The 13,083-nt window shown below is 43.3% G+C and overlaps 1 protein-coding gene across 4 annotated transcripts in view; it reads left to right on the forward strand.

Moving 5' to 3' along the window:
- The window catches only part of ACER2 (alkaline ceramidase 2), a 30,432-nt gene that overhangs the window by 11,396 nt on the left and 5,953 nt on the right, over positions 1-13,083 (forward strand). For 3 of the 4 annotated variants that reach the window (XM_057498731.1, XM_036887965.2, XM_036887976.2), the window contains 2 exons: positions 4,171-4,308; positions 10,447-10,584. In XM_057498731.1, the coding sequence (XP_057354714.1) occupies positions 4,171-4,308; positions 10,447-10,584 (276 nt within the window). The remainder of the gene's footprint in view (positions 1-4,170; positions 4,309-10,446; positions 10,585-13,083) is intronic. The other variant, XM_036887986.2, reaches the window with a different exon arrangement.

Consider the following 13,083-nt stretch of genomic DNA (forward strand, 5'->3'; position numbering starts at 1 on the left):
GAGAACCTTTTTCTTTTCTCGTTTCTTTAAGGTGGGAGTGAGGGAATGTTGTTGTGGGAAGGAGAGAAAAAAATGGGGCAGGGGTTGTAGGAATTAAAGGCTTTACCAACTTCAAATATGAAAACATACTGTGAGGCAGAGAGGTCTGTGACCCCCTGGGACTTAGCAGCCAGCAGCATTACTCTGGGGAAGATGTGACCCCTGTCTTTAGTTTGGAGAGAGTCTTTTGGAGGCGCTGAGCATCGTATGTGTATTTATCCCTGGCTTTGGAGACAACCTGCATTCGAATTCTGGCTTTCCTGCTTGCAAAGTGTGTAATTTGTCTTAACTCTTAAATTTTCTGTTTCCTCATCTGTAAAACTTGGTAAGTGATAGTGTCCGCCTCCGGGTTCTTGTGAGATGGTCCTGCAGAGTACTTAGAATGGTACTAAGAGGATGGTGAGTGCTCACAGGGAGCTTTCATGACTACTAAGGGCATGTAGAAGAGAATTCTGTCTAGCATTTCTGAGTTATGCATATAAATTGAAGCAGAGACTGGGCATTGAAGATTTTAATGAGCAAAGAAAGAAAGGGTGCATGTTATAGGAAAAGTAGCTCACTGTACACAAGGATTTCAGCTCTGTTTTCCATCTGCAACTTTCAAGTGATGGGGAGAGTAACAAGCCCCCACCCCTGCCCGTTTGTGTGGGCTTTGCTGCCCAATACGTGGGGCCAGGTGACAGCTCTGCTGTGGAAGTGACAGGCCAGACCAGATTTCAGATCAGAACTAGCATTTCTGGAGGTCAGGGATTGTGTGATTTAGCTGCCTGAATTTATCTGATAGTTTTTAATTTCCTTTTTTGTATGTGATCTAGACTTTACTGGAATATTTCTAAAAACATACTAAAATCAATTCTGGTATGAGATTTCTGGAGAAGAGACAGAATAGTATGGTGGCTAAGTGACTATGCATCAGGTAGACATGGCCTTGAATATAGTCTGTTTTTTTTTTTTACAGCTCTGGTACCTCATTTTGCTCTTGTGTAAAGTGGAACTACAAGAGTAGCTACCTCTTAGAGTTGGAAATATATGAGAAAATCATATGTAATATATAGTACAGTGTCTTGAACAGTAAGGACTCAATAAGTGCTAGCAGTTATTATGAATGGCTAATATGGATAAGTGTTTTGAAGATAAGGTGTTTAGAACAGCAGGGAAAATTTTAAAGTTGATTATGTAAATAGGAATAAATGGTGGGATAAAAAAAGGGTTTTTTTAATCTTGCCTAGAATGTCCTAAGAATAGTCATGACATACACTCAGCTATTGGTGGTTGTTAATACTTTCTAGACATTTTTATTTTGAGGAAGAAAAAAATCAAGGACACAGAACTATTATAGGCTAATTGTATCCATTTCTTAAAGTATTTATCCTCCTCTGATTTGTATGATTTTTGCCTCCATGATATCTGGGGACATCTCTCACTTTATAATCCAGTTCATGTTTTGAATCCTGCATAGCTGGGGTCTGTCCATCCTGCCACCACACTGGCTAGATGACTTCAGGCCAGCATCTTAGGCTCTCTGGGCCTTAGCAGTTCCTTACTTATAAATGACAGACGTGAACCCTGCATGACCAAATGCTGTAGTCCTGTGAATATCTGGGCTGGTTGTTTTGAATAGGCTATTCCTAAAGGGTAGTTAAAGCAGTGGATCTTAACCAGGAATGTTGCCATCGCTTAAGAGACATCTGGGGAGTTTATGGACATATTTTTGTGGTCTCGATGGAGATTTTATCATCCATAAAATCCACTTCATTTCAGAAGAGTAATTAAAAAGGGCGTAACAAATATTTGCTATAAAAAGGGTTTGATAGGTTGAAAACCACTGCTATAAAGGATGGCTAATGATAATAATAGTAGCAGCTTTATTATAAAATTGTGAGGATGGCATTGGGTTGCTGGATTCTGTTTTGGGGACTTAAGAAAAGATGCTAAGGGTCCCAGACCATGTGTTCCAGTTTGAGTCCATAATGGGTTGGGAAGTTACAGACAGGCCCAAAGACTACAGTAGGAGTTGCCTGTCACACTGGTTGTAAAACAGCCCATCAAGATCCCTCACTCCTGAATATTTCCAGCTTGTACCCATGGCTTCTGGTGATATTGGGGACAGCTGGGCTGGCCAGGTGACCACTGTTGACTTCAGGCTGCAGAGTGGTGTGTTCACAAGTCATCCCGGTGTCTAACTCACCTTCTTGAAGTGCATTTCTCCACACCCTCTGGACTGGGGAGGTATCTGCCCATGTTCTCCTTAGAGAAAGCAAGTTTCGTCAAGCTTGCTGCCTTTGAAGTCCTTGGCAGAACTATACAGAGTCAGAGGCATCAGTGACTGCAACACCATTCAGCCAGATCTTCCCTGAGAGATGATTTATTAACAATAATATATTATTTAAAGTTGCATTTATTCTCAAATGATGGTAATGAGAACAGTAATAGTGCGTTTTGTTAGCACATACTATGTACCGGGCACTGAGCTAAGTGCTTTAATGCTTGTGAGGACACCACGAGGCAGGGTCTCTTAATTTTCATATGGGAAACGTGAGCCTTGGAGGGTTCAGTGACTTGCCCCAGACCCCACAGTTACTAAGCGGTAGAAACAGAAAGCAAACACACATCTGTCTCACTGGAAAACCTGTAATCCCTTTGTTACCTTCTGCAACCTATACCCAAGTCCTAAGCCTTTGGTTACAAGACTAGAAGTCTCTGATGATGTGTGTATGCAATCTAAAAAGGCCAAAAAGCCCTGGTGTGTGTCACAGAACCTCCAACCAGTGAGAGAACTATTGTGGGTCCCCAAGGGCCGGGTGCGTGGCGGGGTAGGGCTGCTGTGGGCTGTCATCATCAGGCTGGAGCAGGCAGCCTTTCACCCAGTGGCAAAGGATGCCAGGCAAGGCTAGGTGAAAAACGTGATTCTCCTGAGCATTTGTTGGCTGGATCCTCTTCCAGAGATAATATATTTTTTCTCTGGTTGAAGGCTGGGGCTACAGTTCTGCTCATTCTAGTCAGAACGTTGGCAGCTTGATCAGTGACTTCCTGTGCCTTGATGATAAATGGTTTTCCCCTTTAAGAGATACATTTGTATTTTGAAGGTTTCAATGCACTTTGATTTCTTTATAATGGAATTGCATTCAAATTAGTTTCCTAACTGTGACCTGTTCCAGGGCTTTCAGCCAAAGTAAATTGTGCTAATAATGAATAACAGAAACTTCAGGAAAATCATGTGCTCCTACATTTCAGTCATGGATGAGGCCTTAGAGATCCTAGTCCAGTCTTTCCATTTTATGGGTAAGGAAACAGAGTCCTAGAGAGAGAAGAAGGATGTCCTGAATCACGTCGCCGCTTCTGGCTCTTTGCTCTGGAAGCACCTCCCTGAAGCGGGTGAGGATGGCATCAATTATTTTTCTAAGATTGTCATGTCAGAAACTTGTCAACACAAAATTCTGGTGCAGATAAATTGTGGACTGTCAGTAAATATGAACACTCTTGGAATTTTTTCTTAAGACTTTCAGTTATATGTGCTAGACACAGAAGACATTTTTTCTTTTAAACTAGGAAGTTTTATGGTTTTTAAATTGGCTTTTTTCTTACAAAAGTCATGCATGTCACCTTGTAAAACGGGTTGGCGTCCTACATGCTGCGAGCCAGTGGGTCCACTGTCTGTTTTTGCAAACCAAGTTCTACTGGTGCACAGCCCTACCCACTCACTTGCTTATTGTCTACAAAGGCAGACTTGGGTAATTGTGGCAGAGGTCCTGTGACCCCCACAACCTAAAATATTTACTTCTCACCCTTTGCATAGAAAAAGTTTGCTGAGCCATGCTGTAGAACATCTGAAAAAATACAGAAAAGTGACACTGAGAAAACAATTATCCATATCCCACCCTCAAGGACTTTGATTCTAATTTACTGTTCTTAAGGCTAAATAATTTGAAAGTTTTTGATGATTTCCTAAGGATGAATCCTTGAAGTGAACTTGCTGAGGGCCCTGAGTGTGAATGGCCTTTAGACTCTTGGTACTTGGTGCACAATTCCTTTTATGCCTGCACTCCACCAGTGATACCTGTGCTTTGCCAACAGTCAACAAACACACTAGAGTCCTTTGCTAACGTGTCTGGTTTGCTTCCACCAACTTAGGGGCAGGTTCAAGGTGGTGGTCTGCGTCTTGTCTGCAGTCACAACAGGCCTGGCGTTTGTCAAGCCCGCCATCAACAACATCTCTCTGATGACCCTGGGGGTTCCTTGTACTGCGCTGCTCATCGCAGAGCTGAAGAGGTGAGGGCCATTCTTCCTGCCTGCCCGTAGGCTGTTCCTGTGATGGGAACACATCGGCTCCTGGTGCTTTTCTTGTCCTTGAGAGTGGGAGAGGAGTTTGGTGCTTTGCAAAGAGTTAGTCCTTGGTTGTTGGATTGGAAGCAGGTTTGATGGTTTGGTTCAAAATGTTAACGATCTTGTTTTCAGAAAGAGGGCGCAGCCATTTAGTGGGTGCTGTGCATCCCGATGAACCAAAGCCAGCTTAGCAAGAATGTCTCAAGTCCCTGGGGAGGGCCTAGACTTTACTCTGTGGCTGGGAGAATAGATCAGTTCACATGACAAGAATAAAGAGCAAAGACAAGTCCCAGAGAAGCGAATGCATTCACACACACGAGGTAAAGAAATTAATTTCTGTATACAAGGCAACATCGACTTCAGGTATAACACTATTGACTGTGCTATCTTGTCTGAGGCTTAGTTTCTCATTTCCAATCTATCAGGTAAAGCCTCTGCTATTTGCGTAAGGATTTTCCTTTGGGAAGTTGTATACTCAGAGTTCAGCTTGATATCCAGAAACATTTTGGTTTAGCACTTGTGTGTTTATGACTCTTTTTGCCTCAACTAAAACACATATAACTAGGGCCCTTATTTTCATACTCTTTGAAAACCCTTTTTTCTTTGTACCCACTTTTAGGAATGCATTTTAATTCACGACTTTCTCTGTTAAGGGACATGGAGCTTCTGAATTAAAGTCTTTTCTCTCTCTCCCTTTGTGTGAGAGCTGCTCTGTGTAGTGTGTGAAGTTAGCTTTCTTTACCTTTGTCTTTGTTTTGGGAGGAGATGTCTGTTTCTTCCCTTTGCTTCGCCTCTGAGGGTTGCTTTGGTTGCCAGCAATACCAGACAGGGTCAAAGTGACTGAAGAGGTATTTGGGCTTGCTGGCTGGCAGCAGTAGGACGCTGTCAGGTCTTATCTGTTGGCGTCTTTGAGGACCGTTCAGGGAGTGAGGAAGTCAGAAACCTGTTTCAGAACACTAACAGCTTGAAGCTCTTTGGGAAATACACAGTCAAGTTGCCAATACAGATATCTGAGGGGGATTTGTAAGTCAGAATAGCGATGCTGGCTTATATTAAGTCTGAGATGAATAGAATATTGTGGAGAATTCACTGCAGTCTTGTTTCATTTTAACTCTCAAGTCTAATAATATGTTTTAACCTATAATTTTGTTTAAAAAACAGCTTACAGAAAAATATTGTTAAATTTATAATACCTAAGCAAGAGCAAATGGGGAAAACAAGTGGTTAGGGCAGATTATAGGTTAAATAAATTCTCCTTCACAATTGTGGGCTTTCTGCAGGAAAACATTTTCTTTTTTTTTTTAGATTTATTAAGGTATCACTGATATACACTCTTATGAAGGTTTCACATGAAAAACATTGTAGTTACTACATTCACCCATATTATCAAGTCCCCCCGACACCCCATTGCAATCACTGTCCATCAGCATAGTAGGATGTCACAGAGTCACTTCTTGCCTTCTCTGTGCTACACTATCTTCCCTGTGGTCCCCCCACACCATGTGTACTAACCATAATACCCCTCAATCCCCTTCTCCCTCCCTCTCCATCCCCACCCCTCCCCTTTGGTAAACATTAGTCCCTTCTTAGAATCTGTGGGTCTGCTGCTGTTTTGTTCCTTCAGTTTTGCTTTGTCGAAACATTTTCTTTTAATACTTGAATCTTTGTAAGTAATTTTAAAGGAATAATTTCTGTTCTATACTTCACATCTTTGCCCTGAAAAGCTGGCCGTCATGACAGCTGACAGGCCTTCCTTGTTACATTGACAAATTGCCACTTCACAGGAGGCACCCCCCCTGCCATCCTGGGCCAGTCTTCCTGCCTCTCCGTCATCCCCTCCATCCTCCTGTGCCGACTCCACTCCAGATGCAGATTGCCGGCTGCATCATTCCTTCCCAAGAGGTCCTTCCCATGAGCCTGTAAAAATATTTGAGTCTCTTCCATCTTCTCTGACACTCAACCTGGATGCAATCCTCACCTGTCTCCAGCCAGCCCCCTTTCTCTCTTGTATGTCACAGCCAAGCTTCGTTAAAAGTTGTCTCCACCCCTCACCTCTCATTTACTCTTCAGCCCCCTCCAGGCAGGCTTCTGCCCTGACTTCGATCGCAAACCCCTCTTGGTTGTTTATCCAGTGATCATTTTCTGCCCTCCTGTGGCTTATGTGTTGTTCTCTCAGCTGTTTGGAGAATTTGTCCCCCTCACCCCTGAAACATTCTTTCTCGTGGCTCCTATGACACCTCACCCGCCTGGGTTTCTTCTAACTCAGAGGCACTTCTTCTCCACCCCTCTTTCCTGTGCACCTTTGCAGGGAGGGATCCCTTAAGGTGCATTCTGACCTCTCTGCTTTTCTCCCTCTGTGTCTCCTCTTATCTACTCTCATGGCTTTAAATACTGTACCTGTGTGAGGGCTCCCAGATTCCTGTCCCCAGCCCAGTCCTTCCTTCCCCTTCCATCATTATGTCCGGCTGCCTGCCTGACCTCTCCAACTCCACCTGTCACAGGCATCTTGAATTCAACTTGCCCAACACGAGATTCCTGATCTGCCTTTTCTGGTTCTGGTTCTTTTAGTATGTCCAGCGCTGTAAGTGGGAGCACCCTTTACTCATTTGCTTAAGCCCAAAGACTGGCTTCCTCCCAGACCATCCCATCTGATCACAGGCATTTCTCTGTTAGTTAACCCTGCAACTAAGATGAAGTTGAAAATCCTGAACATGGCCCCTGCCTGCTGACCTCTCCCTCAAGAAGCTTCCCTTAAGTCCTGCCCCCCAGCCATTTTGATCTTCCATGTCCCCAAGGGGGCCTGACTCTGTATGACCCCAGGTTCTTGCTTATGCTCTCCTTTCTCCTGACCCTCCTGCTTGACTCACTTCTGTTTCTCTTCAGATTTTGGCTCAAGTGTGTCTATATGCTCTCCTCAAACTTACCCCTTATGGCACCTACCCCAATTGTAATTTTAAAAAGCATTTGTGCTGTTGTTTTCAGTATCTGTCCCCTCTGCTTGACGTAGCCCCCACAGACAGGGAGGAGGGGTCTGTGTTCACTGCTCTTTCCCAGCTCCCACTCGAGTCCCAGCAAGGAAAGAGGAGATGGTTGGTGGCCTGCTTTATAGAATTCCCAGACAGAAGAAGCCCTTTTGCTCTTTGCATTTCCTTGCGGGACCTTCCCTGCTGCCATCAGCCGTCATCTGTAACATGTAACATCGTAGCTAATGTTTGTTATTGCACTTCCCTCCGCTAAGAAATGGGGGTGGAATTGCTTTTAGTTTTCTGTTTCTCTTTAGCCTAACTTTTGAGCTGGTTTCTAGTCTTTTTGTAGTTTCATTGTCCTTTCTGAAACTTCCCTCAGACTGTGAGGAAACAAAGTTTTATGATGATTTGGGGTCATGACCTGACATTTACTGGAATTTGTGGTGGTGTCATATTATCAAATGACTCAGCTGAATTCAAAATATTTTAAAATAGGCTTTTTCTGATTATAGCAGTGAGTTTATTAAGAAGAACTTTGCAGATACAAAGGTCAAGAAGAGAAGGGATGGTAAATATTCCCTTAGAGTTTCCTACCCTAAATAAGGTCTGCTATGTATTTGACTCGGTCCTGTTTTTTTTTTTTTTCACTTAGTCTCATGTTGACATTTTGATAAAACCCTGAAAAGTGGGAATAAAACCTAAAGGAACCCAGGTTTGAACAAGCCCCAAGTATAAATAAGCCTGCTCAGCAGCATATAGTAAGACTTACCCTTTAGAAACACAGGAAGGGACAGGACCAGGTTGCCCTGAGGCCCTGGCTCTGCTGTGCCTTCCCTCCCTGCTATGTAGGTGTCAGCCCAGCCCAGCCCTGTCTCCTAGGTGACTGATCACCACACATGCCACCTCTTTGGCCCCTAGCATATTGCTGTCTGTTCTGGTATGCTCCTTAAGCCAAAGTTTTTAGGTTTAATTGAATTGACTATACATGGGTCCTCTTGTACCAAATTGTCTCTGTTTGGTGATATATATTTTTGTTAACCTTTGTTTTTAAAATGGCAAGGCAAGATGCCTGTTGGCCTATAACAGTGCCTAGCATAGATTCTGACCATTTGTTACCCAATCAATATGTTTTTCTTTTTATCTTTAAAAAAAAAAAGTACTGTTCAGATCACTAGAATCCAGTTAAAATTGTCCTCTACATCCTTATTTTATCTATTCATTCAGCAAGCATTTATTTAATACCTGTTCTGGGCCCAGCACTGTAGCTGGGCAGTAGATATATATTGGTGAAAAAGAAGAGATATACTTCATTCTCTCACTGGTCTTACAGTCTAGTTGGATGTTAGACATTAAAAAATAATTACACAAATAAAAACATAAATTAGCTTGTGAACAAACAGTGTTATGAAGGAAAATGGCAGGTGCATAGGAGACTGTGATGGGGGAGACCTACATTAGATAGTGGTGGGGGCTGTCAGTGAAAGTCTGAGAAGGTGCCCCAGAAGCTGAGACTGGTAGGGCGAGGAGAGAGAGAGAGAGAGAGAGATGGAGAGAAAGAGAGAGAAAGAGGGGGAGAGAGAGAGAGAAGGGAAGAGATGGCGTGAGAATGAGCCTTTGAGAGGGGGAACAGCAGCTCTGAGGGTGCGCCCTGTTAAATAGGGATTTAGTCTCTCTGGTCGTGGGCCTCTGTTCCTTTGAAGAATATGTCAAGGGATGCATGTTGCCCTCTTACAAAAGGGGATTTGGGTTTGTTTTTCAAGTGGGCCTTTCTAAACCTGCTGCCCGTCCAGTTTTCACTGACACTTTTGCTGATGTTTCTGTCGGGCTGCTGAGAGAGGTACTAGTGAGTCAGGCTTTTGACACCATTTATTTGTGCACAAATAGGTACATAGAAATATGACCCCTTCTCAGGTGCAGATGTTACATTGGACTTTGGGTCCCGGGAGGGAGCCTAACCAACCAAGGAGCAGTCCCCTGAGGGAAAAGGCCCTGAGGGTTTAGAAGGACCTTTAGCCACCACCTGCCTCTGGGCATCCTTCCCCAGGAATGGAAGCCACCCACTTTATGACAATTTGGTAACAAGGAAAGGAAATGGCAATTGAGATTTCTTTGGGCTGTTAGGATTTGTTTTAGAAAATATGTCCCAATGTATGTAAGAGCTCAATCTTTCATTCAGCAAATATTGGGAGGCTTCTTGATCCCAGTGTTGTTCCGGGGGCTGGGGACACCGCGATGAATAGCTTAGGTGCGATGGTTAAAAACAGTGGTCGGGAAAGGGCCTCAGTGACATTTAAGCAAAGACTTAGAGCTGGTAAGTGTTGTGGATGTCTGAGGAAGAGCATTCCAGGCAGTGGGAACAACATATGCTAATGCCTGGGGGAACATCCCTGGGGTATTGAGGAAAAGCAAGGGTCCCTTGGGGCTTTGATGAGTAGAGGCAGAGTGGGGCAGAGTATGGAGGAGAGAAGGTGGTGGGCAAGGGAAAAGAAGCCAGCACAAGTGGGGCCTTGCAGCCCCTGGGACTATAATGTTCCCTCTGGTTACAGGGGAAGATGTGGGAGGCTTTTGAGCAGTGCTGAGAGGTGACTGCAGGAGCAGGGGTGGAGGGAGGAGGTTACCATGACTAGGCAAGAGGTGACGGTGGCTTGGACTCAGGTGGAGGTAGTGAGAAGAGGTCAGATTTTGAATATATTTTTAAAGTAGAACTAATGGATTGGCTGTGGGGTGTGTGAGGGAGAGAATAATGACCCCAAGAGTCTTGGCCTGAGCTTCTGAAAGCATGGGATGACCCATGAGAGGGCAGGGAGAAGAACAGCTTTTGGGCAGGGGGAGAGGTTAGGAGTTCGCTATGGACATGCTAAATTTAGGTCTCTATCAGACTCCAAGTGGACATGTATAATGTGAGTCTGGAGTCAGAGAGACACCTGGGTGAGGAGTATTGCTTTGTGAGCCATCTGTACATATGGCATTTCCATCCACCAGCATGTGGAGAGATGGCGTGTCAGGTTAGAACTAATGCCAAGTGGCTGGGGAGATGTGAGGAACCGGAGAAGAAGTGGCCAGTGGGGTGGGCAGAAACTAGGACTGACGGCGAGGTGCTCTCTGGATCCCTGTGCAGGTGTGACAACGTGCGTGTCTTTAAGCTGGGCCTCTTCTCCGGCCTGTGGTGGACGCTCGCCCTCTTCTGCTGGATCAGTGACCGTGCCTTCTGTGAGCTGCTGTCATCCTTCCACTTCCCCTACCTGCACTGCGTGTGGTAAGGCCTGGCTAAGCGGAGTTGGCTGCGGGACAGGGGCCTGCACCTGACATCAGGCTCTAGTGTCCTGCAGGGTGCACAGGTGTGCACAGGCCTGAGTGCCCCTCTCTCCTCACAGAGGCAATCAGACACAGCAGCAACAGAAAGTATTGTGAAAAGCAGAATGGGCTCCAGGGAGCAGGCTTAGCCAGAACAAAAACACCTGATGGTTTATGCTTCAGTTCTGTGGTTTCTTACCTCCAGCTCCATTATTAAAGCGTAAAGGAGCTTGAAAACTGAATCTGTAACCTGAGCTCTAGCCACATTTCTAGAAGGCTTGGGACAGATGTGATACGGGGCCAAACAGGGCCCAAGTGGCCAAATGAGGGCACCACAGGTCATCCAGGGACAGTCTCAGCCATTCATTTTACAAGTGGAGACAGAGGCCCCAAGAAGTGCAGTGAATTGTTCAGAATCACTCACCTAGGAGTCCAATCAGAGGGCTTTGGAACATACTTTGGAATGCTCAGGATACTATTAAGTTAAAAAAAGAAAGCAAGTAGGTTACCACACAGCATGGAGATTCCTATACTCAGAAGGCCTAGGCGGAAATCGAGTGGTTCCTTCCTAGGCACTGCTTCACCTCCAAACCCAGGGTCACCTTCCCTCTCTGTCCTCCAGGACTTCTGATTGCCAAAGACAACAAGGACAAGAAAACTCTGCTTTACATTGTCCCTTGTAAACTGAGAGCATCCAGGGAGGAATTCTAGTGGTAAGGAATTGGGAAAACTTTATTAGATCCAAGATTCAGAAGAAGCTTGACTTCTATCAGATGCCTAACACTATATGGTTTGAAAGAAGTTTCTTGAATAACCTGAAACATATGAACTTATATATTTCTCTCATGAGACTCATCCTGCTCTCAGTTTAAGGCTTGGGTACTTCCAGAGCTGTTTGCAAAAGGCAAAACAAAAATAAAACACAAATGGGGCATTCCAGTCTTAGGATCCATCGGCTGATATTTCTTAGGTTCACCCTTGACTCACCAGTGAACTTATACACCCTTTATAAATTTGTTGAGTTATAATTTATAGATTTAAAAAAACACATTTAAAGTGTATACTTTGATGAGGTTGATAACTATACACTGGTGTAGATATGACCTCATTCAGGGTGTAGTACATTTTTAGTTTTTCAACTTCCCTGCTCAACATTAGGGATTTAAGTAAAATTTAAAGATCAAAGTAACAACTTTGGCCCAACTTTGTTTCTAAATTTAATGTACTTTCTGTTTTCTTTTTCAGAGTTGAACCATCTTTCTTTCCCAGCTATAAAATGTCATATTCTTTTTAGAACAAATTTAAACAACAGGGAAGTTTAGAAAGAGGCTCTCATAATTTTGTGCACCAAAGAGAGAGAACAATTACTAACTACCTAAGGTTTATCCTTCCAGATTTATTGTGTATATTTCTCTAATTCTACTTTTAAAAAACAAAAATAGCATCATTCTATACATGATACAAATTAGTCCTTTTTTTAAACAAAATACTAGATTGTGGACAACTTTCCTTACCAATACATGTATATTATCTTTATTTTTTGTGTCCAAGAATTACTTCACCATATGGATCCTTCATAATTCTTTTATCCAACCTCTCTGTTAATGCATAGTTAGGTTGTTTCTAATTTTTCACTTTTGTAAAAAATCTTTTATGAGCATCTATAATATTTGTTTTTTACATGCCAGAATATTTCCTTAGGTTAAATTGTAATACATTTTTCCAAATCCAGGGAGATTGTATTAATGATCACTTCTTACTGAAGTCTGTAAGACGGCATCTTTTACCTACACTGTCACATTTGCTGGATATTATGAACTCTTTTAGATCCTTGTGAACGTGACTGACAAGAAATTATGTTTTATTTTTATTTCCCTGTCTTTTAAAAAAAGGTAGTATTGTTGTTGGGCATCTTTTCAAATATAAATTTACAATATGTATTTTCCTCTTTTGGAATATGCCTTTTAATTTTTTGTCTTCCCTGTGCAGTGTTTCTACTTTGAAAAATTTATACCCAGCACCTAGTGCCTGGCACACGGTCAGACCATCATTACTGTTAAATAACTATGTCTTTATTAGGCAGATTTGCAACATCTTCCTAAGTACAGAGACTAGCACACTGACACCTCCTGGAGGCAACAGCTGGCTTCAGTACTTATCCACAGGGGGGCAGTCTTGTTCAGGCCACCCTAGCCTGCTGCCCATCCCCACCCTGATCATTTTAAAGCAAATCCCAGGGATCCTATGAAATTTCTTAGGGTTCTTTGTAATACAGGGATTTTGACGTTGTTATAAGGTGCCAGTAGTTCCCCCAGTCTCCCATGTGTCTTTCACTTTGTAATGATATTTTTTTGTCACACTGGTTTTACACTTTCATGTCCTCACATCTGCAGGCTTTTCCTTTTGGGTTTCTCAGCTTTGTCTCATTCTGAGAAAATTCTCCCCCACCAAGTTTATAAGA

The sequence above is a fragment of the Manis pentadactyla genome, chromosome 3 (genome assembly GCF_030020395.1).
Source record: "Manis pentadactyla isolate mManPen7 chromosome 3, mManPen7.hap1, whole genome shotgun sequence".
Lineage (NCBI taxonomy): Eukaryota > Metazoa > Chordata > Mammalia > Pholidota > Manidae > Manis > Manis pentadactyla.